The sequence below is a fragment of the Mercenaria mercenaria genome, chromosome 16 (assembly GCF_021730395.1).
Source record: "Mercenaria mercenaria strain notata chromosome 16, MADL_Memer_1, whole genome shotgun sequence".
Taxonomy (NCBI): Eukaryota; Metazoa; Mollusca; class Bivalvia; order Venerida; family Veneridae; genus Mercenaria; species Mercenaria mercenaria.
Window position 1 is genome coordinate 55271061 of NC_069376.1, and position 26649 is coordinate 55297709.

Genomic DNA, 26649 nt, shown 5'->3' on the forward strand with positions numbered 1-26649 from the left:
ACAGAATCAGTTCATTATGTTATACTGCAGTAGAGAAAATTAGGTGCCTTCCAGTAGGGGACTTTGTATTGCATGGCAATACTTCATTGCTTTCCTTTTAAACTGTCTTTCTCTTGAAGACGATAGCTGGTTTAAGTTTTGTGCCATCGGCAAGACACGAAAGTACAATGGTAAAATGAGACTTTCAAGTTGTTTTTACCGACACTGTGCTATACTCCCCTTAAAATCAACAATATGGTTTCCTGGCATATCAAAAAACATGGGGGTATTGTCCATTTTTTCAATACAAACTTGTGCCTCTTGCGCCTCTTGCGCAAATCAGTGATAATTTTCTGAAATAATGTAACCTTTTGATCAACGTCCTTTGGAAGATTCTGTGCTGTGTGAGTGTGCTGCCTCAACATAACCCCATGCCAGTTGAAAAAACGAGTGTACCATCCGTTTGATGCCTTGAATGTTGTATTGCCAAATTCGTTGGTCAGCCAGCTGATTAGTGCCCGAAGACCATAAACCATATTTCCATTAATAAGGAGCACATATTTTACGTACTTTAAGGCATGCAAAATTGTGATTTATATAGAATAATATAAGGAATTAATAAAAAGCAAATGCAATAATAAAAATTTTTATTAAAAAACACGAAAGTTTGTAGTTATTAATTACAGTTCTTAAGCATTCCTATTGTCATAAAAATATCATTTAAAAGGAGCTCCAAAGGAACAAAAAAGCAACCCAGCAATCACAGGGCTGATCTGTACTTCTCCTCAGGTCGTATAGAATCTTTAGGAAAGTTTTTGGTCAATGACCTTGACCCTCGTATAAGATGATGGGCATGATAAAAGCGGGATCCTTGTGGGCGGGGCTGGGATAAGTAACCATGTCTTACAAGCGGATAAATACGGTCGTGTATAGTGTGCACCAGAGCATGAATAGCTCAACAATGCCTGCCATCATAACAAATATAAAGCAATTATAATGTTGTTTTTCAATAACGCTGGTGATCTAACTTGCCTTTCAGCTTTACAACACTATAAATAATTTACATACCTTGCTAGAGATAGAAGCTTGGGGGACTTGCTTTATAATATGGTGAGGGTCAAGGACAGGTTTTGTAACTTGCACTTTTTTCGACTTGGCCCTTGCCTTTCTCCGTCTTTTTACCAGGTCACTTGCAGGTGGACAATTGGAGGCATCACCAAAGTCAAGACTTAGTGATGCCTGTGATATTTAAAATTAAACTTTGTTTTTGAGTCATGTTTAAATTAACAGCATAATAAAGATATGTTAACTTTATATGAACTTTTGTATGGCCTCCATACTAAGTTCTGCTTGATATGGTGGAAATCTTTCTGTAACATTCTGTTTTGTGACTCTAACAACTGTATCTGATTAGTTAACTGACAACAATTGGGACATCTGTTATGCAAAACATTTGTGAAACTGTAAGAGTATGGTCTGGAAATGGCTGGTGTTAGTCCTTGTACGAATTCCAGGAGGGGTTTAACCTTTAGCCTGCTAAATTTCTAAAATGGAGCGGTCCAACATTAAATTTGTGCAGCACCACTTATCAATCAAAGGGGTGTTGACTAAAAATTAACTGACTGAATAGCGAACAGTGCAGACAATGATCTGCCTGCACAGATGTGCAGGTATCCATGCAGGCTGATCTCCGTCTGCACTGGTCGCAAAGGCATCTAAGGGCTGCAAGATGGGTGTGCAGCCTCCTGGAATAACTGCTTGTCCCGTGCCTTTCCTTCACTTTGTCTGTTGATGGACACGAAACATGTCCCTCACTAGTAATGAATTCCTATTAATTAAGCCTCCTGGCTAAGTAAAGCATATGTCATTCAACCACTTAATATCTAAAACATTTTCGTCAACCCAGCCCTGAGGATGCACATAAACACATATTACGGCTGGAAATTTCTCCTTTGGCATAGTTTTTCATTTAAACACTTGCAGCTGGATCTAGTTCCATCTGTCATGCCTGACAAAATTACTGTGAACTATGATTTTTTCATGATCATAATAGTTCTCACAGACAGAGTCTTGTCACCTATCGTGTGAACGTTTGTGTTCCCTATAGTGGGAGATCAAAAAACATGGGTGTTTCTTCCATATTTCTAATCTGTGAAAATCAAAGTCAGATTCTTTCTGTTCACAGATTACAAACTGATGAAATGATGTTACATGATTCTCTACGTCAAAAGATAATTTCTGTTTGATATGTGTCCTCTGACGTACAGTAAAGTCCATGCCTGTTCATAAATCCTGAACTCTATCCTCTCGGTGATTTGAATATGTCTTTCTCTATAGAATACATAGCATCCTTTGCCAAGTGCAGAGCCTTTCTCCTGATAGAATTTCTTGTCACAATAAAACCACTTTGCCTAAATTCTTTTAGACACTTTAACAAGTGTTTCTCTAGCCCTTCGTACGTGCTCAAACCATGCACCACACGATGTTTCTGTCCCTTATGACCATCAAGAATTCTGTCTTTGGATTTTTGCTATTCTCGTATAAGTTTGTCACTGACACCAAACTCTCGTTAAGCGGCACAATTGTTAGAAGTTTCTGCAAATTCTAACACAAATTTTGAATGCATTGTCATATGCAACATGCTTATATGATCAACCTTTTACGTCCTCTTGATACTTTTGCTTGATGTGGTGGAACTCTTTCTGTAACATTCTGTTTTGTGCCTCTAATGACTGTATCTGATTAGTTATCTGACAACAATTGGGGCATCTATCATGCAAAACATTTGTGAAACTGTGTGGCTGGTGTAACAGTCTTTGTACGATTTGAAGGGGTTTAACCCTTAACCTGCTAAATTTCTAGAATGGAGTGGTCCATCATTCAATTGAGGCAGCACCACTTATCAATCAGAGAGGTGTTTGCTGAAAATTTACTGACTTAATAGCGAACAGACCAGTCAAGGTTTGCACTGGTCGCAAAGGCAGAATCACTTGCTACAGGCTAAAGATTAACTTTGCCTCTTGCTCAAGACCAGAAAGGAAAAGCCACTGTACTTGTTATACCCTACCTATAGGTATATTATAAGAACCATGACCATGAACGGGGAACTCAATAATACTTATCCATTTCAATCGTGCATTTCTAACCTTAAACATGCAGTTCAGTAAATGTGTATTGAACAAATGATTTTAAATCATAACATCACCAGTCCTCCTATATATTAAGCACCACCTATAACATTAAGGTGCATCCAATTTTAAACGGGCACGAGTTGCATCTTTTGTACAACTTCAATCAGTATATGCTGTAAAATACGTTGTTGAAGTGTTGATAAGTAATCTGTAGCTTGGTAGGTATTCTTTAGCGTCAGTATCAGGTGTTGCATATCAGTTTATGAGGGGCAGGGCAAATGGTGGATCTGGGAATATGTAAGGTGAGGCTGTGCTTGATTGAACTTTTGAACAAGTTCCTAAATCAAAGACCGTCTGTTGTATTAGACTGTATTTGACTTAAGTAAATTTTAGGTAAATTTGTACTATAAAACAGCCCAAGATCATTTCCCCTATTTTTTTTTTATAAGAAAACAACTCGACAGTTAACTTACCTTTCAAGAGATACCAGATAGACAGTCGAGAAATAAGCCAATTTTTTTAAAATTTTAAAGTATGTTTGATAAAGTTAGGTTGTGACTACAGTATATGAATCTAAGAGAATCAAATTGGTTTTCGTAGCTTAATTATACTAAAACATTTCTTTTCAAAACAGAACAGACATATGTTTTCCAGAACCTTTTGAAAGTAAGGGGAAAGCTAGAAAAAATGGGTTTTATCTGGCCTGAAGTGCTGTATTAATAACTATTACTTAATAATTGATATATTTTGGCCTGCCGTACCAGCCCCCTTTGGGCTTTTATTGAGGCATGATAAATTGCAAGAACTTGTACAGAGAAGTGCAAGTGGGCATCATACAGTTTTATTTTACCTACAAACATCAACAAAGAGCTTATGTTCAGTTGTTGTTTTCAGCATGCTGGGACATAAACTCACACCATTCTAGCTGCAGGTGAAGAGCATGTGTGGTGCATATAAAATGTAGAATGAACCCTGTTTGGTCGTGCTTACTGCCTTGCATTCATTAGTCTGCATTACTGAAAAAGTCATAACTATTTCATATGATGAATGAATTATTAAGTTCTTTATTATAGTAATTTGATAGCCTTGTTTTGGTATACTCGAGTTTATTTGGTGATTATAAATGTCTTAGCAAATTGTTTTGATTTATATATATTTATTTTTTTTTCTGGTTGGATTTAACGTCGCACCAACACATGATAGGTCATATGGCGACTTTGATTTATATATAAATATATGATTTGAACATAGGTGTTGTTTTAAGCAGTGGAATGAAAACTAGGATTTACTGCATATCACTCACACTGAGTTGTATAGGTTTGCTGATGTTCTTGTATATTGTTTATTAATTTCTTATTCTAAGCTCACTTAGCTGAGCACAAAATGCTCAAGCTTAAGATGAGGTATTGTGATCACCCTGTGTCCGAGGCAGTTGTCCATTAACAATTTGACTGTTAACACTCTAGAGGTCACAATTTTTGCTATATCTTAATGAAACTTGGTCAGAATGTTACTCTTTATAAAATCTCGAAGGAGTTAATTACTTTATGTTACTATCTGGTGTAACAAACTAGGTCACTAGGTCAATTAATATCAAATATTGTTAGTACTTGATGCCATATTTTCTAGCTCACCTTAATAAAACTTTTAAGAGAATGTTTGTCTTTACCAAATCTAAGTCAAGTTTAAAACTGGGTTACCTGAGGTTGTAAACTGGGACACTAGAAGCCACATTTGCTACTTGAATATCATGAATCTTTGTCAGAATGTTTGTGTTTATGAAATAGAATAAGTTCAAAACTGGTTTTACCCGAGGTCAAAAACTAGGACACTAGTTAAAATCATTGAAAAACCTTGTTAATACTTTAGAGGTGACATTTTTATCTTGATCTTCATAAAACTTCATCAGAATGTTTGCCCAAAAAAAGTCGAATTCAAAACTGTGTTATCTGTTATCTTAAACTAGGTCACTAGGTCTAAGTCTATAAAAAGCTTGTTAAGGTGAGCAGCTTATTTTGGCCTCTTGTTTGTACAAAACAGTGGTTGAAATTGTAGTCATGCAGTCATACTTTATAGTATATTTCTCTATACAAATAAATTTACTAACAAGAATGTATAATGGTATAATGTTACACTACTTTATAATATAAGGGTTAAGTTATCAGATGTATTTCCGTTGATCTGGAAATAATTCATATTGGTAGGTAAATTCTCATGCTTACACAATATTTCCAAATTGTCAAAGAGTTCTCTTCAAAGTCAGAAGGCGTAATGATTAAAATCAACTTGACAGAATGTCATTTTATGAGAACATTCAACCAGTCAGAAGTGAGGCCTCTGGCAAGAGTGTGAGGCCTCTCACAAGAGCGTGCTATCAATGAACAGCTGCTGTTGTTTAATTTACTTGTAATTGAATTGATTTATACATTTGTTCAGGCAGGCATTAGCTTTTTGAGTTCCGTCTGTCTCCCTACCTGAGAAATTTTGTTTCCACTCATGACAGGAACACTTTTGATCTATGATCCACAAACTTGATTTGCTTATTGCAGTGGATTAAAGGTCAAGGTCACAGAGACACTAAATACAAGGGACAGTTCAGCTTCCTATCTTGAGAGTCACCTGACCTACTATCCTCAAACTTGGCAGACACATTTTGCAGTATTAATTCTAAAATCAGTGGGTTACACGTCATGGTCACTGGAAATGACAGAACAAAAGCCGTTTCTGCTGAATAACTTGATAACACTCTGATCTATCATCCTTATGTTTCTATTTAGTACATAGCTCATGGACAGTGCATGACACCTGCTGATTTTGAGATCAGTAGACCAAAGGTCAAGGTGGTATATGGACTACAGATTCCCAACTTTGGCAGATACCTTGCTCATCTGCTGTTGATAACCCCTAATGATTTTGAGTTCAAGGTCAAGGCCAACTTGACTGTTAGTACTAAATAAGATTCCTCTCAGTATTTTGAGGACTTTATCAAAGACCCACACATTTAGCAGGCACATATCTGCACATCGCCAGTGGGTAACAGAGGACGCTTAATGCTTTTTAGGTTGGTGGGTTAAAGGTCAAGGTTACAGTGCCTGTTAATATGAAGTGCTCCCCAACTTGGTCACATTGTTTATAGGCATGTTTTCTAAGATAAAGTATATAATCAGCCGAATACTTGCAGCCACTGTATTAAAGTGAGTTTCTTAAAATTGAGAAAATTGTCAGTGTCAACTTAATAACTAAGCAATTCTTTTAACTTAGTCAGAATGTTAATTGGCATGTTATCTTGGCTGCACTGTCTTGATCAGTCAGATAGTTTTTGTTGTTCAGAAGTTACAGCCCTTGAATTAGTTGAAATTGAGAAAAAAGTCTGCTCACTGAATATGTAGAGTATAATTATAAAAGTAAGTGACCAATGTATATTGTGATTGTTTGGTACTCTTGTTTATCCATTTATATGTTGTACAAGTATTATAATGAATGAGATTTGAGTTTGACAGTGATCATTAATTATGTCTTTGATAGTTGTTTACAAATGTTATTGTTTATTATAGAAATGCAGTAATTTTATTTTGTTTAAATAAAAGTTATAGAAATTGTTCTTTGTGTTTATTTGTTTTTTTGGTTAAATGCTATTGTTCACCACTGTTGTGGTCATGTTAAGGTGGTCACTTAACATTCTTATTATTAATTTGTGATTGGCCGCTTCTATATTGAGGGTTGAAGGCAATACTGTCGTAAGTCCTTCTTATTTAATAGGAGTTATAACAGTATTGCGTTCAACCTTAGAATTATTAATTGAACCCCCCCCCCCCCCCCCCGAGATGGAGGATCAAACTGTCTTGTGTCAGATTGCTACATAGAACACCACCTTGCCCAGGCATATAACAAAGGACTTGTTTATTTGTAGTATTGGATACAGCATTGACATAATTACGTGTTCTTGCTTTATAATTAAATCTGCGGATGCCTTGAATGGAACAAATTCATGTTCAGAAGTAATGTGGTTCAAGTTGCCCAGGAGAGATATTGAAATGTGCAACTTCTTTCACTTTCCTTAGCATTTGATTTGGTTGTTCAGTGTGAGAAATACCAATGGTTGAGTACTAAAATTTGTTTACCTATGTTTTTCAAGGCTGAGTTTCTTCTATGTTGCAGTGGCCCTAGAACTGCAAAATATTTTTGTTAAACATTTCAGAAGCAATTTTTGGGTCATCTAAAAGAAAATGAACCCCACATTGTAAACAAATTCTTATGAATTGTTCATAGTAGCAGCTGCACTTTTTCTAGTTTTGTAAGAGGTTGTGAAAAGTGTTACTCACCAGACTCCTCATGCCACGTTTGGAGTAATGAGATTTTGAGTTCTACAATGGCGTATACATGTATAGGGGGCCTTTGTTGCCTTAGCTTTGCAACACAAATGTTGTAGTATTAATTGCAATTGCTGAACATCAAAACATACACTTCAGTGCATATATTGAATGTTAAATGTCACTTTTAGATAGTAGCAAGATTAAACAAATTGCATTAGCATCTAGAGACAAGATCAAAACTGGATGCACTAAAAGACTATTGTGATTGTGTTCATGATATTAATTCGGCTATGTATTACCAAGGACTCAAAAGTTGAAGTGACATTTGCATAACATGCCGGTTTAATTATTATGCCCCCGCCATAAAATGGTGGGGTGGGGGGGGGGGGTGTATATAGTGTTACCCCTGTCCGTGTGTGTTTGTCCGTTTGTGTGTTCGGGAAAGGGTGATGCTCGTGTCCGGTCAATAACTTTGACATGCATGGTCCAATTTCAAAATAATTTGTTACAAATAATAAGCATGGATAGACGATGTGTCATGCGCAAAAACCAGGTCCCTAGCTCAAAGGTCAAGGTCACAGTCCTTGGTTGAACTTAGCCGATTTTCACTACATAAATATAATGTGGTCTTCGTGTCCGGTCCATAACTTTGACATGCATGGTCCGATTTCAAAATAATTTGACACAAATAATAAGCATGGATAGACGATGTGTCAGGCGCAAAACCAGGTCCCTAAGTCTAAAGTCAAGGTCACACTTAGAGGCCAAAGGTCACATACAAGAATGACTTTGTCTTGAGCATTTCCTCTTCATGCATTCCCTTTGTTGTTACTATAAATAGCTTATATTGTAACTTTTTTATTACTGGTCGTAGCGAAAAAAACAAGACCTTTTCTGTAGTACAACATGCATGTTACATCCAATTTTGAGAAGTTTTTTAACCTATCTCTACCTGGTAAGGATTTTTATGATGACTTAGGATTTTTTTAAGATTAACTTCCCTTAGTTGTTACTATAAATAACTTATGCCTGTGACCTTTCTCATGTTGCGGAGGCATCCGTGTCTGTGACACATTTCTAGTTTTAAATAAGATGTTCTTTAATGTCAATCTTTTGTGTGTGTTTGAATCTCTCATCTTCCACTGTCTTATTTTCATTAATTATATATTCCAATTAAGAATGTGGTTATAATGTATTTTGTACAATCCTCACAGATGTGTAACTGTAAATATTAAAGTAATAGTAATGAATGAAAAGAGTGCAGCATTGACTGACTGACCTAACCACACACTGCAAATCTGAAGGATTATAAAGTTATCTGACTGACACTAGATGAAGCAAAGAATACAACCATCAGGGTATATTTGAAACACTATATTGAGCATGATGTTTACAAGTGCAGTTTAAAATGAAATATAGTTAATGATCATGCATTTTAAGGTGTTGTCTCACTTGAATGCTCAGGTGAGTTTTTCTGATCACTCGATGTCCGGCGTCTGTCGTCAGTATGTCTGTCGTCTGTCAACATTTAGCTTGTGTATGCGATAGAGGCTGTATTTTTCAACTGATCTTCATGAAATTTGCTTGATGAAGTCTAGGCCGAGTTCGAAAATTGGTCATCTGGGGTCAAAAACTAGGTCACTAGGTCAAATCAAAGAAAAACCTTGTGTATGCGATAGAGGCTGTATTTTTCAATTGATCATCATGAATTTTGGTCAGAATAATTATCTTGATGAAATCTAGGCCGAGTTCGAAAATGGGTCATCTGGAGTCAAAAACTAGGTCACTAGGTCAAATCAAAGAAAAACCTTGTGTATGCGATAGAGGCTGTATTTTTCAATTAATCTTCATGAATTTTGGTCAGAATGATTATCTTGATGAAATCTAGGAAGAGTTCGAAAATGGGTTACCTGGGGTCAAAAAACTAGGTCACTAGGTCAAATCAAAGAAAAACCTTGTGTATGCGATAGAGGCTGTATTTTTCGATTAATCTTCATGAGTTTTGGTCAGAATGATTGCCTTGATAAGATCTAGGTCAAGTTCGCATATGGGTCATCTGGGTTCAGAAAGTAGGTCACTAGGTCAAATCAAAGGAAAAGCTTGTATATGCGATAAAGGCTGTATTTTTCAATTGATCTTCCTGAAATTAAGTCAAAACGATAACCTTAATGAAATCTAGGCCGAGTTTGAAAATGGGTCATCTGGGGTCAACTAGGTCAAATCAAAGAAAAACATTGTGTATGCAATAGAGGCTAAACTTTCTAATTGATCTTCCTGAAATTAAGTCAGAATGATTGCCTTGATGAAATCTAGGTCAAATTTGAATATAGGTCATCTAGGGTCAAAAAGTAGGTCACTAGGTCAAATCAAAGAAAACCCTTGTGTATGCGATAGAGGCTGTATTTTTCAGTTGATCTTCATGAAATTTGGTCAGAATGATTGCCTTGATGAAATCTAGGTCAAGTTCGAATATGGGTTATCTGGGGTCAAAAACTACGTCACTAGGTCAAATCAAAGAAAAACCTTGTGTATGCGATAGAGGCTAAATTTTTTCAACTGATTTTCATGAAATTTTGTCAGAATGGTTGCCCTGATGAAGTCTAGGTCAAGTTCGAATATGGGTAGTCTGGGATCAAAACTAGGTCACTAGGTCAAATCAAAGAAAAACCTTGTGTATGCAATAGAGGCTGTATTTTTAGCTCGACTATTCGAAGAATAGTCTAGCTATTCTACTCACCCTGGCGTCGGCGTCGGCGTCACACCTTGGTTAAGTTTTTGCATGCAAGTACATACAGCTATCATTTAAAGGCATATAGCTTTGAAACTTATTTATTCTTTTTCTAGGTCAATTACCAACCTCACTGGGTCAAGTTCCATAACTCTAACATGTATTTTGAGCAAATTATGCCCCCTTTTGGACTTAGAAAATTCTGGTTAAAGTTTTACATGCAAGTTACTATCTCCAAAACTAATGCAGATATTGAATTGAAACTTCACATGTGTCTTCGGGGTTATAAAACTAGTTGATAGCACCAAGTCCCATAACTCTGACCTTCATTTTGGCCAAATTATGCCCCCTTTTGGACTTAGAAAATTCTGGTTAAAGTTTTGCGTGCAAGTACATACAGCTATTACTAAAAGGCATATAGATTTGAAACTTATTTTTTCTTTTTCTAGATCAATTACCTACCTCACTGGGTCAAGTCCCATAACTCTGGCATGTATTTTGGCCAAATTATGCCCCCTTTTGGACTTAGAAAATTCTGGTTAAAGTTTTGCGTGCAAGTACATACAGCTATTACTAAAAGGCATATAGATTTGAAACTTATTTTTTCTTTTTCTAGATCAATTACCTACCTCACTGGGTCAAGTCCCATAACTCTGGCATGTATTTTGGCCAAATTATGCCCCCTTTTGGACTTAGAAAATTCTGGTTAAAGTTTTGCGTGCAAGTACATACAGCTATTACTAAAAGGCATATAGATTTGGAACTTATTTATTCTTTTTCTAGATCAATTACCTACCTCACTGGGTCAAGTTCCATAACTCTTAACATGTATTTTGAGCAAATTATGCCCCCTTTTGGACTTAGAAAATTCTGGTTAAAGTTTTACATGCAAGTTACTATCCCCAAAACTAATGCAGATATTGAATTGAAACTTAACATGTTTCTTCGGGGTTATAAAACTAGTTGATAGCATCAAGTCCCATAACTCTGATATGTCCCCTTTTGAACTTAAAACTCTTTTGATATTTAACATTTTGGGTAATAATTTCCAGCTTCTGTGACAATATTTCGAATAGTCGAGCTTGGCTGTCTTATGGACAGCTCTTGTTCAATTGATCTTCATGAAATTTGGTCAGAGTGATAGCCTTGATGAAATTTAGGTCAAATTCGAATATGGGTCATCTGGGGTCAAAAACTAGGTCACTAGGTCAAATCAAAGAAAATATTTATACTCAAGATTTTTGCTCCAATTTTAATGATAATTGGTCAGAATATTTTTTTCCATGAAATCACTACGTCAGACATGTTTACACTGTTATGGTGTGTTTCTCAGGTGAGCGACCTAGGGCCATCTTGGCCCTCTTGTTTCTACAGCTCAATTATAAGGAACTTTTAAAAATGCATTTACAAGATGGCTGAATGGTTTGATGCATTCTATTGATATCTTGTGTCATATAGGTCTAGGGTAAGTTAAGATGAGAAAAGGTGAGATAAGAAATTGTTTATTATAGTGACATGTGCATTCAAATTAAATTACAACAATAAACATCAAAACAAACATAAGACTGTGAGCTCCGCTATTTAGAGATTTGACAGTAAGAATTTATGTCTCTAATAAGAGACCTCTTCTTCAAAAGGAAAATACACCAAGATATAACAAGAGCTGTCGGAGGACAGCAATGCTTGACTATTCAACAGCCTTGTCAATTGAATGAATACCAAAGTCGAAAAAGGGGCATAATTTTGTACAAATAGGAACTGGGTTATGGAACCTGCATAGTGTTTTATATCAGCTCATGACAGTGGACAAGTGTGTGAAGTTTCAATCCATTCCCATTAAGTGGATACTCAGATACCAGCTTACATACAAAACCTTAACCAAAAACTTCTAAGTGAAAAAAGGGGCATAATTAAAAAAATGCAAAGTAGAGTTATGGGACCTGCTTAGTGCATATCAGATGATGACAGTGAACAAGTGTGTGAAGTTTCAATCCATTCTCATAAGGGGATACTGAAATATCAGCTTACATACAAAAACCTTACCAAAAACTTCTAAGTGAAAAAAGGGGCATAATTTTAAAAAATGCAAAGTAGAGTTATGGGACCTGCTCAGTGTATGTCAGATAATGACAATGAACAAGTGTGTGAAGTTTCAATCCATTCCCATTAGTGGGTACTGAGATACCAGCTTACATACAAAACCTTACCAAAAACTTCTAAGTCGAAAAAGGGGCATAATTTTATAAAAAAGCAAAATAGAGTTATGGAACCTGTGCAGTGTAAGTCTGCTTATCACAGTGAATAAGTGTGTGAAGTTTCCATCCATTCCCACAAGTGGTTACTGAGATATCAGCTTACATATAAAACCGTAACCAAATCGGGACGCAGACGCCGACTCCGATGGGACGTGGACGCTGACGCATGGGCGAGTCCAATAGCTCTACTTTTCTATGAATAGTCAAGCTAAAAAGACCCTACTACTCAGAGGGGTTAAAGGTCAAGTATGGAAGGGGTACTGACATTCTTTATTTTGATGGAATTAAATTATATCAGAAAAAACAGTCCAAGAAACTACATGCACACATAAAGTAAAATGACTGCTAAACTCAAATTATATTTATTTTTTATTTATTTATTATTATAGCAGATGATGATGATAAAGATACATTTTAAGTTTCAAGTCATTATCTTATATTGTACTTAAGTGATATCCAGGAACGAAGAATGCCAAAAAAGTATGAAAGGGGCATAATTCTGTCAAAAATACAATTAGAGTTATGGGGATTGTAACCACACATGCAGATGATGATTATAAAGAAATAGTTTTAATTTCAAGTCATTATCTTTTAGAATACCAAAGATATGTCTATAAACAAAGCCTTCGAAAAAATTTAACGTGAAAATAATTCCAAGTATAACACCTTGGTGACCATGACCTATGGTATAATGGGCCCAGCCCCTGCACATACTTTGTTTGTATGCTGAAAAATGTTTATGTGAACTTACAGTAAGATATAAGCAATAGAAACAAAGATATGACAGAAAAACAAAGGTTGCGGAAAAACTTTAACCTTAAAAATAACCTAAGTAATGGATAACCTTGACCTTGGGTATAATGGGCCCAGCCCCTGCACATACTTTGTTTGCATGCTGAACAATAATGTGATCTGAATAGTGGAGCTAAAAACTACCTGACCCTATGGGACTATACGTAACCTTGCTACAACAATAAATGGAATGTATTTTATTAAAACAGATATAAAAAGCTATGGCAGACATGCAATGAATGTTTAATAAACAACAAATCACTAAATGTTACAGTAGTATTAACAGTAATACAATAACCTGTATAACAGTAACTGAACTATCAGAGTTACAGTTTAGAACAGACTTGAAGAAAAATATGCTATATTTTGAGCTCACAAATTATTGAGTATGACCACCCTGAAATGCATCACAGAATGCAAACCGTCATGGATGACTGAAGTTAATCCCCATTTAACAGTCCTGAAAATCTATGATACATCTCTCTAACAGAAAAACTACGACATTTGTATATGATCAAAACAGCACAGAAGACATTAACATGGGACTAAACCTTAAATGAATTGTAAGTCACTTTAACCCTTAGCCAGCTAAATTTCTATAATGAACTTGTCCATTTTTCAATTTGGACAGTAACTGTTAAAAGGGGTGCTTACCAAAAAGATAATGACTGAATGGTGAACAGTGCAGATCTTGATCAGACTGCAAGGATGTGCAGACTGATCAAGATCTACCCTGGTCGCAAAGGCAGAATCAATCATATCCAGCATGATGTGAAGTGTATGAGATTTACAGTTATAATGAGCTGATAAGAATCATGACATAATTGTGCATTATATTTGACTAGCAAACTGAAACTTGTAACTGATCCAAAATCAACATTTTCAATAATCTTAATGTAAAGACCAACACTACAGTACAACAAGAGCACCGCCTACGGGCGCCATCGCTCCTCTGTAAGTGCTGGACAGTATGTAAGAAATGAGTTACAGTTCAGAATTTCTAAGTACAAAGAGCCATAATTCTGACAAAATGCAGGTTAGAGTTATGGTTATTGGCCTACATAGTCATCTAATGATGATAAATAAGTGTGCAAAGTTTCAAAGCTGTAGCTCTTAACACGTTTCGAGAAAAGGTGGACCTAAACAAAAAATTTAACCAAGAAACTCAAATTATCTAAGTTCAAAGGGCCATAATTTTGACAAAATGCATATTACAGTTATGGTTCTTGGCCTACACAGTCATCTAATGATGATGAACAGGTGTGCAAAGTTTCAAAGCTGTAGCTCCTACAGTTTTTGAGAAAAGGTGGACCTAAACCAAAAATTTAACCAAAGCCGACGATCAAATGACAACAATACATAAAACTAAATGCTTTAAAATTTTAAGGTTAAACCTAATTTATAAAGTTTGCTTTAACCAACAAAACTGATATGAGAGACAAACAAGTATGCAAAAAAAAAAGCGTCGATCAATTATAACAATGCAAATCAATATAAACAAGTTTTATACCGGCAGCTTTTACATGATTAGCCACCTAAGATTATAATGTGCATAGTTGGATGCGACACTTAAATACCCTACAACTTATATATAATATGTTGCCTTGAATAACTAAGAATTATGCATAATGCTTCTCCTATATAAGTAAACATTAATAATAAATTTTGCTGTTTTTCTAGGATAATTACATGGAATGAATGCGATTTTATTTTTTGTTGCTAAACGCATAAGTCGACATTTTCTAAAATATCTTCACACACACTTGACCGAATTATATCATATAATTCACACTCAAACAGAAAGTGTCTCACATCTACCGCTGGATTTAAAACAGAAAATACAAAGTCTTGAAATGACTGGTTCACCCTTGGAAGTAAAATACCACACCTAAATTACAAAATAATGACCAGTCATCTTTTCTTAGATAAAATGTCAAATAATTTTCAAAACTGATATCCATTTTGAATAGTCCTTAATTTAGATACATTTTGAATATCATTTCACCACTTTCTAGCATAATATTCAGTTATTATATGCCGGAAGGGACGTATTATGTTATACACCCCCCGCCCATTGTCCGTCCGCCTGTTCGTTAGCAATTTTGTTTCTGCTCTGTAACTCTTGAACCCCTTAAGGATTTCAAAGAAACTTGACACAAATGTTCACCACATCAGGACGACATGCAGAGTTCATGTTCTGGATGGCTTGCTTGATGGTCAAAGTCATACTTACAGGTCAAAAGTCATTTGAGTGTGTTGCATGTCTGCTCTGTAACGCCTGACCCCCTTGAAGGATTTCGAAGAAACTTGACACAAATGTTCACATCGAGACGACGTGCAGAGCACATGTTCTGGATGGCTCACTTCAAGGTCAAGGTCACACTTAGGGGTCAAAGCTCTTCGCTCTGTAACTTTTGAACCCCATGAAGGATTTGAAGAAACTTAGCAAAAATGTTCATCACATCGAGACGATGTGCACAGCACATGTTCTGGATGGCTAGCAACAAGGTCAAGGTCACACTTAGGGGTCAAAGGTCATACCTTCAGGCGTATACTGCTCCCCATTGTGGTACTCTTGTTAAAATTTTAGCGTATGATAGATTTATAACTGTAACATATAATTATACTTTGGGGAAATGTGAAGCCTTTGTTTTTGCAATATCTTTTTATTAAGAAAGAACAGCATGCACATGTACTGAAAAAGAGGAGCAGTTATGAACACAAAAATATGAGAGAAAAAATTAATATATGTAAGCTAGTATTTTTGTCCTGGCTTCTTATCATTGCAGGCAACTTCATATACATGTAGTTGCACGTATGTTGCTAGATATTTTATTTTTGTATCATTATAATATTTTAGTATCAAACAGACAAGACTTTTATTTTTAAGATTATAGTTTTACATTGATAGAAGGATATAAATATTCTGAATTTATAAAGATTATGAAAATACCACTAATATCTAGAATAATATGCTGTTTTTGTTACACATAACTGGCTTAGAACACTTATTATTTGCTTATTATTTAATATATTAATAATGCCATTTTTAGCACAATTGTGGTTCAGTGACTTTAACCATTATTACTTGACCGGCAACTTCATCACAATAAACATGTTTAGAACTAATCTTAGGTGCTTTCCCTTTAGTCAAATTATAACTGTATTTAAGGTGTCGGATGCTCCATCTGGCAGGTTGTGTGTCTGAACCCCAATGGGGTCACGACCACACCTTCTCATATGACACCAGTATTGGCTTTTTCAGGAAGCAGACTCGAGAGTGGTTCAAGTAAGCTTGAAACTCGTCACAATTGAGCTAAAATAAATTTGTATAAACTACACTTAATTAAAACAGAGATCAAACTCACAACACCTTGACTGGGAGTATTGTGTCCTACCAATTTTATTTAAGAGAGTGGGCTCACATGGTAATATTCTAAACATAAAATATTTTTACAAACAAAAACAAATGGTGTCAATGAAAAAAACATAATTCCCTACTAAAAAATAAAAGTGATAAGTGTTCTAGATCTATACTGATAGCTAACTTCAAGCACCTTAAATGCCTGTTTTGGTTACTATATACTACAACAGAAATCTTCAAGTAGAACTATTTAAATTAACTGAAGTGAAATCAAGGACACTCTATATCAAATTTTGTGATAAAGCATTGTATGACTCATGAGAAAAAGTATCTTTTAGCTTACTTTTCTATTTTCATCCCTTGTGACCTGAAATGAATTATTGGGTCAGGCAGAACAAGCTTGCAATAGGTCTATGCCAAATACTACATTCCAAGTTTTGTGTAACTTGAGAGAGAGAAAATATATTTAATTAATATGTTTACAATGGACCATAGACCATCCATTCATAAATACTAACAGCTCACTGTGAACCTTTGGTTCAACTGAGCTGGAAATGTTTCAGAACAAAAAGGAAGAATGAATTCATCAAAATGAAGGCAATTTATTGGACCTAGGTCATTGACTTGGTGTTTTCTTGGAAAAGGAATGTGTAAAGCTTCAACTAGTTCAGATGAGTAACAACTACAGTTAAGAGCCGGCTGAGAAGTATTAACAAAGAATTTACACATGACACATTGATGTACAGCAATATCTTTCGAGTATTCAACAACATGGAGCAAAAGCATTCGAAATTCATGTTATCTCTCAGCTATTCATTTGAAAAATGTGGAAATAGCAAACAAAAATATGCAGTGACACAGAAATTGTCGACTATGGGACATATACCTTGAGCAGTTTACAAAAGTGACTGATTTTGTCTCTTCTTAAAATAGAGTAAGCATCATACATGTGATAAGTTCAGAATCCCAAAACTGGAGGTTTGCCATTTTTCAGCTGGAGTTGGGGTCTCAAAACTGGAGGTTTTTTATCGATATAAATTAAGCACGCGGACACATAACTTAGAGGCAAAATCCAACATTTTTGGCCACACAATAATGTATAATTATAAGTCTACACCAAAAGAAACAATCCTCATAACTCTTGATTTGAATTTTGCCAGACTTATGCCACTTCTTAACTTCATTTTTTTTGTTAAAGTTTTATATAATGTCTAATATCTCTGTTATATACAAAGCTATTGCCTATTATGTCCCTTTTACTGGCAAAGCTTTAATTCAGAGACAATCACTGAGAAAAGTTGAGCATGCTATCTTACAGAAGCTCCCTCGATCTTGTTCTAACTTTAAACTTTCATAACAGATTAAATTTGTAGAAAAAAAGTCTCAACTTAGGTCTGAAATGAAGGTGAACATGCATTAACATTATTCTACTCGAGGACTTAAAAAAAACGAAGCTCTAAATTGGTCTGAACACAACTCCTAAATTATGTAAATTCCTTACCCCACCCACTTTCGTATAAAAATACTGATATGATTTTGACATGAAAAATAGAAAACAGAAATGCAGCAACATGTATTTACCCTTACCAAAATAATGTAGATTGATGTTATCAAATAAATGAGTGTGTGTTTTCATCCAATTTTCAATGAAATAAGTCCAATTTAGTAGCAAATTAATTTGGTAAACATTGGAAGAAAATGGCGTAACTCCGTAAGGGGAAATAACACTCCTGTTCTAAAAATAGTAATGGGTTGGTTTCTCCAACAATTATTTATGTGATTTTATTACCGAGCAAAATTTTTCTTTGAATAATCAAAATTCATTTCAGCTGGGAATTATTTCTTATGACGGGGAGTTTTTTGCTTCAAATGGGTAAAAAATGGAGCTGAACTGGCATTGAGAATGGGCAGATATTCGGCCCCATGAGGCAGGTGGAAAAAGGCCCTGCTTGTCTAATCCCTTATCAAAACAAACAATTAATAATTCACCTGTGAAAAACAACTCTTTCCTCCAGCTACATGTGTGTCAAACATGTATAATACACAACAGTCGGTGACCCTTTGATTTACTGTGTAAACATGTTTGGCACTCCTCGGTAATTAACAACCCAGTCATAATACTGATTTTTATTTTTTGAAAAGCGGGAGAAAAATGGTTTTGGTCGGGAGACTGGAGGCAAGGTGAAAAAATCGGGATTTTGACCCTCCCGCGCGGGAGATCACATGTATGGTAAGCATATCACAACATAACTTTGAAAGATAAACATAGGCATATATATAAAAACATATATTTATATAAAAATAAATATTTAATTTCATGAAAATGTAAAAATCACAGTGAAAATGGTGTCACAACAAATCATAAAAGTAGTCCAGGCCCTGTCCTATTTCCCATATTGATATTCCTACACCAAGTTCTGTTGCCAGATCCAATCTGTCCTGAATGGACTTTAGTGTTGGATAAAATACAGCATGTTTTGTTTTCCCAGCTCTGAAACAGATGCAATAAAATAAATTATAAGAATGGTCTAAATAAAGTCTGATTTAATCTAAATTTATCAAATATCTTAGAAGGGACAGCTCCAAAAAATCTAGTTTTGTCTAAAGTACCATCCCAGGCAAGGCAGGCAATTACCAATGCACTTTCTCCAAAGTAATTTCTCTAAAGTCATTGATCCTCCTTGTCTAAGTTATGTGGGGAAGTGATCCTCCTTGTCTAAGTTATGCAGGGAAGTTGTCTGTTACTGGAGGATAACAAGCTGGTTCTGATACAAACTGCTGGAACAATAACTAGGTAAACCGAGCAACACTGCATTCTGAAATATTTTTTTTAATTGCCATTAAATTTACACTTGATCAATCTGTACATTTGTAGACCATGCTAAGGTTTATAATCCACAGCTTCATATCAGATTCTAACACGATCAAATTCATTTTCCTATTATACAAAGAAGGCAGAAAACAGTGAATTATTAAACAACAAATCACTGTTCTGACGTCACAATTATTACGTCATGGCATCAAACGGCATAGCGGCGCGCTGGAAAAGAAACCGAATGAAAACGGACATATATTTAATGAATGTCGTCAAGTAAAAATCCTTGGTAACGTGTTAGAATCAAAATAATATATCTCATTTAGTGATTTGCTCTTGAATAAATCATTGCTTGTCGTTCAGATGCATATTATTATATCACTCGGGCTGCGCCCTCGTGATATAATTCCTTCGCATCTGAACTCCAAACAATGATTTATTCAACGACAAATCACTGGATGAGATATATTATTTCTTAAGCCATTTTTTCATAAATTGAGTTTAATTCTGAAATTTTAATGACACTCAAAGACATACAATAGAAATCCTAGAAAGAGAAGAAAAGAAATAAGTAAAATATGCTTCAAAACAAGAGCTGTCAATGTAATTTTACATGCCTAGAAGTGGGTTAGAGATCTGTGTAATGAATGTTGGAATGGGCAATTAAATTTTTTTTACATCTTGGTTTGGAATAAAGGTAGGTGACGGATTGGAATAATTTGAACAATCTTGGTAGAGAGTTACCAATCTGAAATTTCTATACAATTATTTTGAAATCCTGCCAATAATTTCTGAGATGAAGATTTTTTTAAGAGTTCTGCATGAAATTGATTTCTCGGAACAACTTTGGGACAGGACCACTATTGGAACATTTCACAAACTTCAACTAAATAGTTTCAGAAGAGATGCTGTTACTATAAAAGAAGTTGAAGCACACTTACAACTGATAGCGAGTGCCTTACCTTATGCTCTTGAAACTAGAATAACGGTTTAGATGTGCTCAAAATGTTTCAATACAAAAGAGGCAAAATTTCAACAAAATTTAATTGCTCTCTTGCAAAGCACACGTCTCTCCATACCACTCAGTAACTGGCACATTAAGTAGTGAACTGACACTTCTGACATTTTAGTTTTTGTTTTACTATCATTGTCATGTACTTTACCAACTGAACTAACCGGATGCATCTGAACCATTCAGAAAAATGGTTACTTAGGAACATGTTTGAAATCAGTTGACCAAAGGACAATTTTAACAAAATATTGATAACTTTTGCAACAAATTTAAGATAAACAAGAGCTGCCACTATTGGTGACAAATGCCCCCGAAGCGTGCCCAATAATGCTACAGTTGTCTGTGCAAAAAAATCACACATCATTTCAGACCTTGTCCTTGACCTGAGAGACCTGGGTCATAAACATGACAAACCTGCTCAGTACGGTTAACATTTGTGTCAAATTATTTTCAAATCCCTTGATAAATGGCAAAATTGTGGACCAAACAAGAAACACCTTTGACTTTTAAGTGTGACCTTAACCTTGGAGCTAGGGATTTGGGTCATCTCAGTATAGGGAATATTTATGCAAAGTAATTTCAAAATCGCTTCATCAATGGCAATCTTTATCCTCTATGTGTGACCTTGACCTTAGAGCTAGGGGTCTGGATCTTGCACATGACACATATTTATGCCAAGTAATTTCAGAATCCCTTCATGGATGACAGGGTTATGGACCAGACATGAAACTGAGCCTGTTAACCTTTGACCTCTATGTGTGACCTTGACCTTGGAGCTAGGGGTCTGAGTCTTGCGCAAGACACATAATCTCATTATGGTGAACATTTATGCCAAGTTATTTCAAAATCCCTTTATGGATGACAAACGGACGGATGGACAGTGCAATTTTATTATGCCCACCTTTTGGGGCATAAAATATCTGTGAAAGTTTTGCTTGAAAATGCAATCTATACTTACGTATACTTAAAATAATGTTCAGCAATTTTTTCATCCCAAGTTATTTTTGGCTTGTATTTCTGTAGTAATTCAACAAATCTGTGAAATAAAATAGATATACAAATAAACTGCCAACAATATATTAAGGTCTAACCTGTTGAAAGTGGCTACCAAAGGGACTGAATGAACGTGACCTCAATAGACAGGTACCCACTATATCCAGATTGTCAATGCAGGATATAACTTAATTATGCTTACTAGCTGTATGTACATAAGATGTATTGTTCATAATAATAAATAACTTGTATTATTTTACACATAAAAGCATTGTTAAACAACTGACACATTGTTATTTTACAAATATAATATATTAATATATCTGTGATTTAACAATGGTTTGAATCTACAGCCATCAATGCAAAAGATCTCGGATTCATGGCAATTTTGTGCAAATAAATCAAGTTGTTAACAAAATGTTTACTCAGACAAACAAACTGAATCATAATGATCTCTTTTTTAACACTTACCTTGCTGAATTTCTATAATGAACTTGTCTATCTTCCAATTTGGACAGTACCATTAACTGTTTAAAGGGTGCTTACCAAAAAGGTACTGGCTGAATAGCACAGATGTGCAGGCTGATCATGATCTACACTGGTTGCAATGGCAGAACCATTCATGTCCAGCATGGTAAAGGTAAAAGCAGTACAGTAGGACAAACAGCACCCTTGTAATTTTACCAAATAAGAACCGTTATAGTGCATTCTAGTGACTTTTCTACTGGTTGCTGACCACTTTGTCCGGGTCACATGTGAGGAGTCATTATATTGCGAATTCATATGCTCTGAACAGAAGGTGACCTTTCTAAGCAGGGTCATACTATATACAGGTGACTCTTAATGCATGTTAGACTGTATACAAAATACAAAGAAATATATAAAAACTAGAGCTATCACTGAAGGTGATGAATGTACCCCTGCATGCACTGACACTGTACATCGCAATTTGACGCACACAAGATTACATAATTATGTGGACTATATGTATTTAGACTCTATGTATATAGTACAGAAACAAAACTCAAAGTCCCATAACTCTGCAGAGTATTTTCTGAAAGAACCTAACATACACCATGCACAAGTAAGGTTAGTACTGATCATTTGTGTGAAGTTTCATTAAATTGTGTGCAATGGTTCGGGAGATTAGGCGCGCACAAGATTGCATAAGCAGACTCTATGTATATAGTATAGTAACAAAAACAAAGACCCATAACTGCAGAATATGTCTCTACAAGAAAGTAACATGCACCATGCAGAACTAGGGTTGGTACTGATCACTTGTGTGAAGTTTCATTAAATTGTGTGCAAGGGTTCAGGAGATCTGGCACGCACAAGTTTGCATATGCAGACCGTATGTATATAGTATATTAACAAAAAACAAAGAGCAGATTTTTTTTCTGAAAGAAGCTAACATGCACCATGCACAACTAGGGTTACTACTGATCACTTATGTGAAGTTTCATTAAATTGTGTGCATGGGTTCAGGAGACTTAGCACGCACAAAATTGCATATGCAGACTCAATGTATATAGTAAAGTAACAAAAACAAAGTCCCGTAACTCTGCAAAAACATTTTTCTGAAAGAACCTAACATGCACCATGTACAACTACTGTTGTTACTGATCACTTGTATGAAGTTTCACTAAATTGTGTCAAGGGGATGAGGAGAGATGGTGCGCACAAGATTGTGTCTACAGACAGAGACAGATGGACGGACAGACAACTTGAAACCAGTATACCCCCACTTACAACTTCGTTGTTCATACAAAATGTGACCTTTACCTTTGACCTACTGACCCTAAAAAGCAGTAGAGTCCATCTACTGACCATATGCAATCATCCTACGAAGTTTGAAGGCAGAAGACCACGAGTTTTTAAGAAACTGAGCAGAAACCATTTTCAGTCTCCAGGTAATTGTTGTCTTGACCTGTGACCTACTGGCCCCAAGACAACAGGGTCTACTGACCACCGGCAATCACTCTATGAAGTTTGAGAAGATACTTATTGAGCAGAAACCATTTCCATGCTTAAAGTCAGTGCGACATTGACTTGTGACCCAAAAGCAACAGGTTTCATCTACAGACCAAAGGTCATCATCCTATGAAAGTTTGCTGACTGTAGACTAAAACATTCTTTGGTTATTGAGCAGAAACCATTTGCAGTCTCCTGTTACATTGACCTTGACCTTTGCTCTACTGACCCCTAAAACAACAGGGGTCATTTACTGACCACAGGCAATCACCCTATTATGTTTGACCATTGTACAACCTCGCATTCTCTAGTTTGATCAGAAATCAAATGGTCTACAAATAGACTGACCAAAAGACAGAAGCAAAACAATATACCCCTCTCTTTTAAGGCATAAACGTATGTTTTACAAGTGTGTTATCAAATTCAACTAGCACTGATCTCTCACATGCCTTTTGGAAACATTCTTTTAGATAAGCCTCATTCAGAAACACAAGTATGTTCATACTTATTTCCTAAAATAGCTTCCCCAGTGCCTGACCAATAATCGTTGCCATAGAAATTAAGTCCAAGAAGTATTTTCGATCTGTATGGTGAAGTCCCTTCAGGATCTAACACGGATACACACTGTCTTACCCATGGTAAAGGACTATTTGGACCTGGCCTGAAAAAGAATCAAGTCTTCCATAAAAAACACTGACAAATTTGAAACACTACAACTCTGTGTCATAATGAATGTATTTACCTCTTAGTGTGTCAATGTAAAAAAAACTTCACCTGACAAAAGTGCTGGCAGCATTTAGACATGATCATGTTATAATGTGATAATTTTTTGTTAAAACATGTCAACAAATACATCTTCTAAACTTGATAAAGTTGTCAATTTAATTAAACAATCAAATTAAATGTAATTGCCCTTATTTAAAAACATTCATTGAATAAGTGATGTTTATATGCACATGTACATGAATGTCTATACATGTATTAAAACAAACAGAAATGTACCTAGCCTAATTTTTTCAGTCAATTTCTGGGTATCTTATATTAAAACAAGAGTGCCAGACTGTTATAAAACATGCCCATCTAAATATTCAGTTACGTATCATAAAAAGATTTCGAGTAATTCAAGGGCCATAATCCAAGAGTGCCCGAGGCGATCTGGGTTGTTATTGAATCTGGCCGAGATATTATGCCCTCTAATATTAACACCAAGTCTGGTGAAGATTGGATGAAAACTGTTCGACTTAGAGGGCAGACAAGGCTAAATTCGCAGATTTCGAGTAATTCAAGGGCCATAATCCATGAGTGCCTGGGGCGCTTTGGCTGGTTATTGAACTTGGCCGAGATATTACGCCAACATACACTGTCAGCAAGTTTGGTGAAGGTCCGGTGAAAACTGACTCAGAGAGCAGACAAGGCTAAATTTGCAGTTTTTCGAGTAATTCAAGGGCCATAATCCATGAGTGCCTGGGGCGATTTGGCTGGTTATCGAAATTGGCAGAGATATTATGCCCATCAACATTATCAGCAAGTTTGGTGAAGATCGGATTAAAATTGTTTGACTTACAGAGCGGACAAGGCTAAATTTGCAGATTTTAAATAATTCAAGAGCCATAATCCAAGGGTGCCAGGGGTGATTTGGAAGGTTATCAAACTTGTTTTATTTTTATTTTGTTGGGTTTAACGTCGCACCGACACAATTTTAGGTCATATGGCGACTTTCCAGCTTTAATGGTGGAGGAAGACCCCAGGTGCCCATCCGTGCACTATTTCATCACGAGCGGGCACCTGGGTAGAACCACCGACCTTCCGTAAGCCAGCTGGATGGCTTCCTCACGTGAAGAATTCTACGCCCCAAATGAGGTTTCGAACCCACATCGATGAGGGGCAAATGGTTTGAAGTCAACGACTCTAACCACTCGGCCACGGAGGCCCCTGTTATCAAACTTGGCCAAGATATTATGCTCACAAACATTGTAAGCAAGTTTGGTGAAGATCAGATGAAACTGTTTGTCTTAGAGAGCCAATATGCTTTTGGATGCACACTGAAAAGGTTTGTTGACAACAAGGCTCGACAACAGCCTTGTCATTGATAAATGAATGAATATAGAAGTAAACAAGAGGACCATGATGGTCCTGAATCGCTCACCTATCCCCACATGACCCAGTGTTGAACTTAGTATGACATCGTTATTTCTATTATTTGACATAGTGACCTAGTTTTGAGCACAAGTGACCTAGATACCATCAAGATAAAAAATTCTGACCAATTTTCATGAAGATCCATTGAAAAATATGACCTCTAAAGAGGTCACAAGGTTTTTCTATTATTTGACCTAATGACCTAGTTTTTGAAGGCACGTGACCTACTTTTGAACTTGACCTAGTTATCATCAAGATGAACATTCTCACCAATTTTCATGAAATATCTCATGAAAAATATGGCCTCTAGAGAGGTCACAAGGTTTTTCTATTTTTCGACCTACTGACCTAGTTTTTGACCGCACATGACCCAGTTACGAACTTGACCTAGATATCATCAAGCTGAACACTCTCACCAATGTTCATGAAGATCCATTGAGAAATATGGCCTCTAGAGACGTCACAAGGTTTTTCTATTTTTAGACCTACTGACCTAGTTTTTAACCGCACCTGATCCAGTTTCGAACCTGACCTAGATATCATCAAGATGAACATTCTGATCAATTTTCATGAAGATCTCTTGAAAAATATGGCCACTAGAGAGGTCACAAGGTTTTTCTATTTTTAGATCTACTGACCTAGTTATTGACCGCACGTGACCCAGTTTCGATCTAGACCTAGATGTCATCAAGGTGAACATTCTCACCAATTTTTATAAAGATCCCATGAAAAATATGGCCTCTAGACAGGTCACAAAGTTTTTCTATTTTCAGACCTACTGACCTAGTTTTTGACCGCACGTGACCCAGTTTCAAAATTAACCTAGATATCATCAAGGTGAACATTCTGACCAATTTTCATGAAGATCCATTGAGAAATATGGCCTCTAGAGAGGTCACAAGGTTTTTCTATTTTTAGACCTACTGACCTAGTTTTTGACCCCATGTGACCCATTTTTGAACTTGACCTAGATATCATCAAGGTGAACATTCTCAACAATTTTCATGAAGATCCATTGAGAAATATGCCCTCTAGAGAGGTCACAAGGTTTTTCTATTTTTAGATCTACTGACCTAGTTTTTGACCCCACGTGACCCAGTTTCGAACTTGACCTAGATATCATCAAGGTAAACATTCTGACCAATTTTCATTAA

General features: G+C 35.9%; 1 protein-coding gene across 1 annotated transcript in view; it reads right to left on the reverse strand.

Annotated features, from left to right (window-relative positions):
- Nucleotides 1-11637: 11637 nt before the first annotated feature.
- LOC128549726 (chitinase domain-containing protein 1-like) overlaps nt 11638-26649 on the reverse strand; it is a 35083-nt gene continuing 20071 nt past the window's right edge. Inside the window, exons 10-12 of the mRNA XM_053527136.1 lie at nt 23862-24017; nt 21348-21425; nt 11638-19053 (exon numbers count right to left, since the gene is read on the reverse strand). Of these exons, the coding sequence (XP_053383111.1) occupies nt 18912-19053; nt 21348-21425; nt 23862-24017 (376 nt within the window). The 3' untranslated portion in view covers nt 11638-18911. The remainder of the gene's footprint in view (nt 19054-21347; nt 21426-23861; nt 24018-26649) is intronic.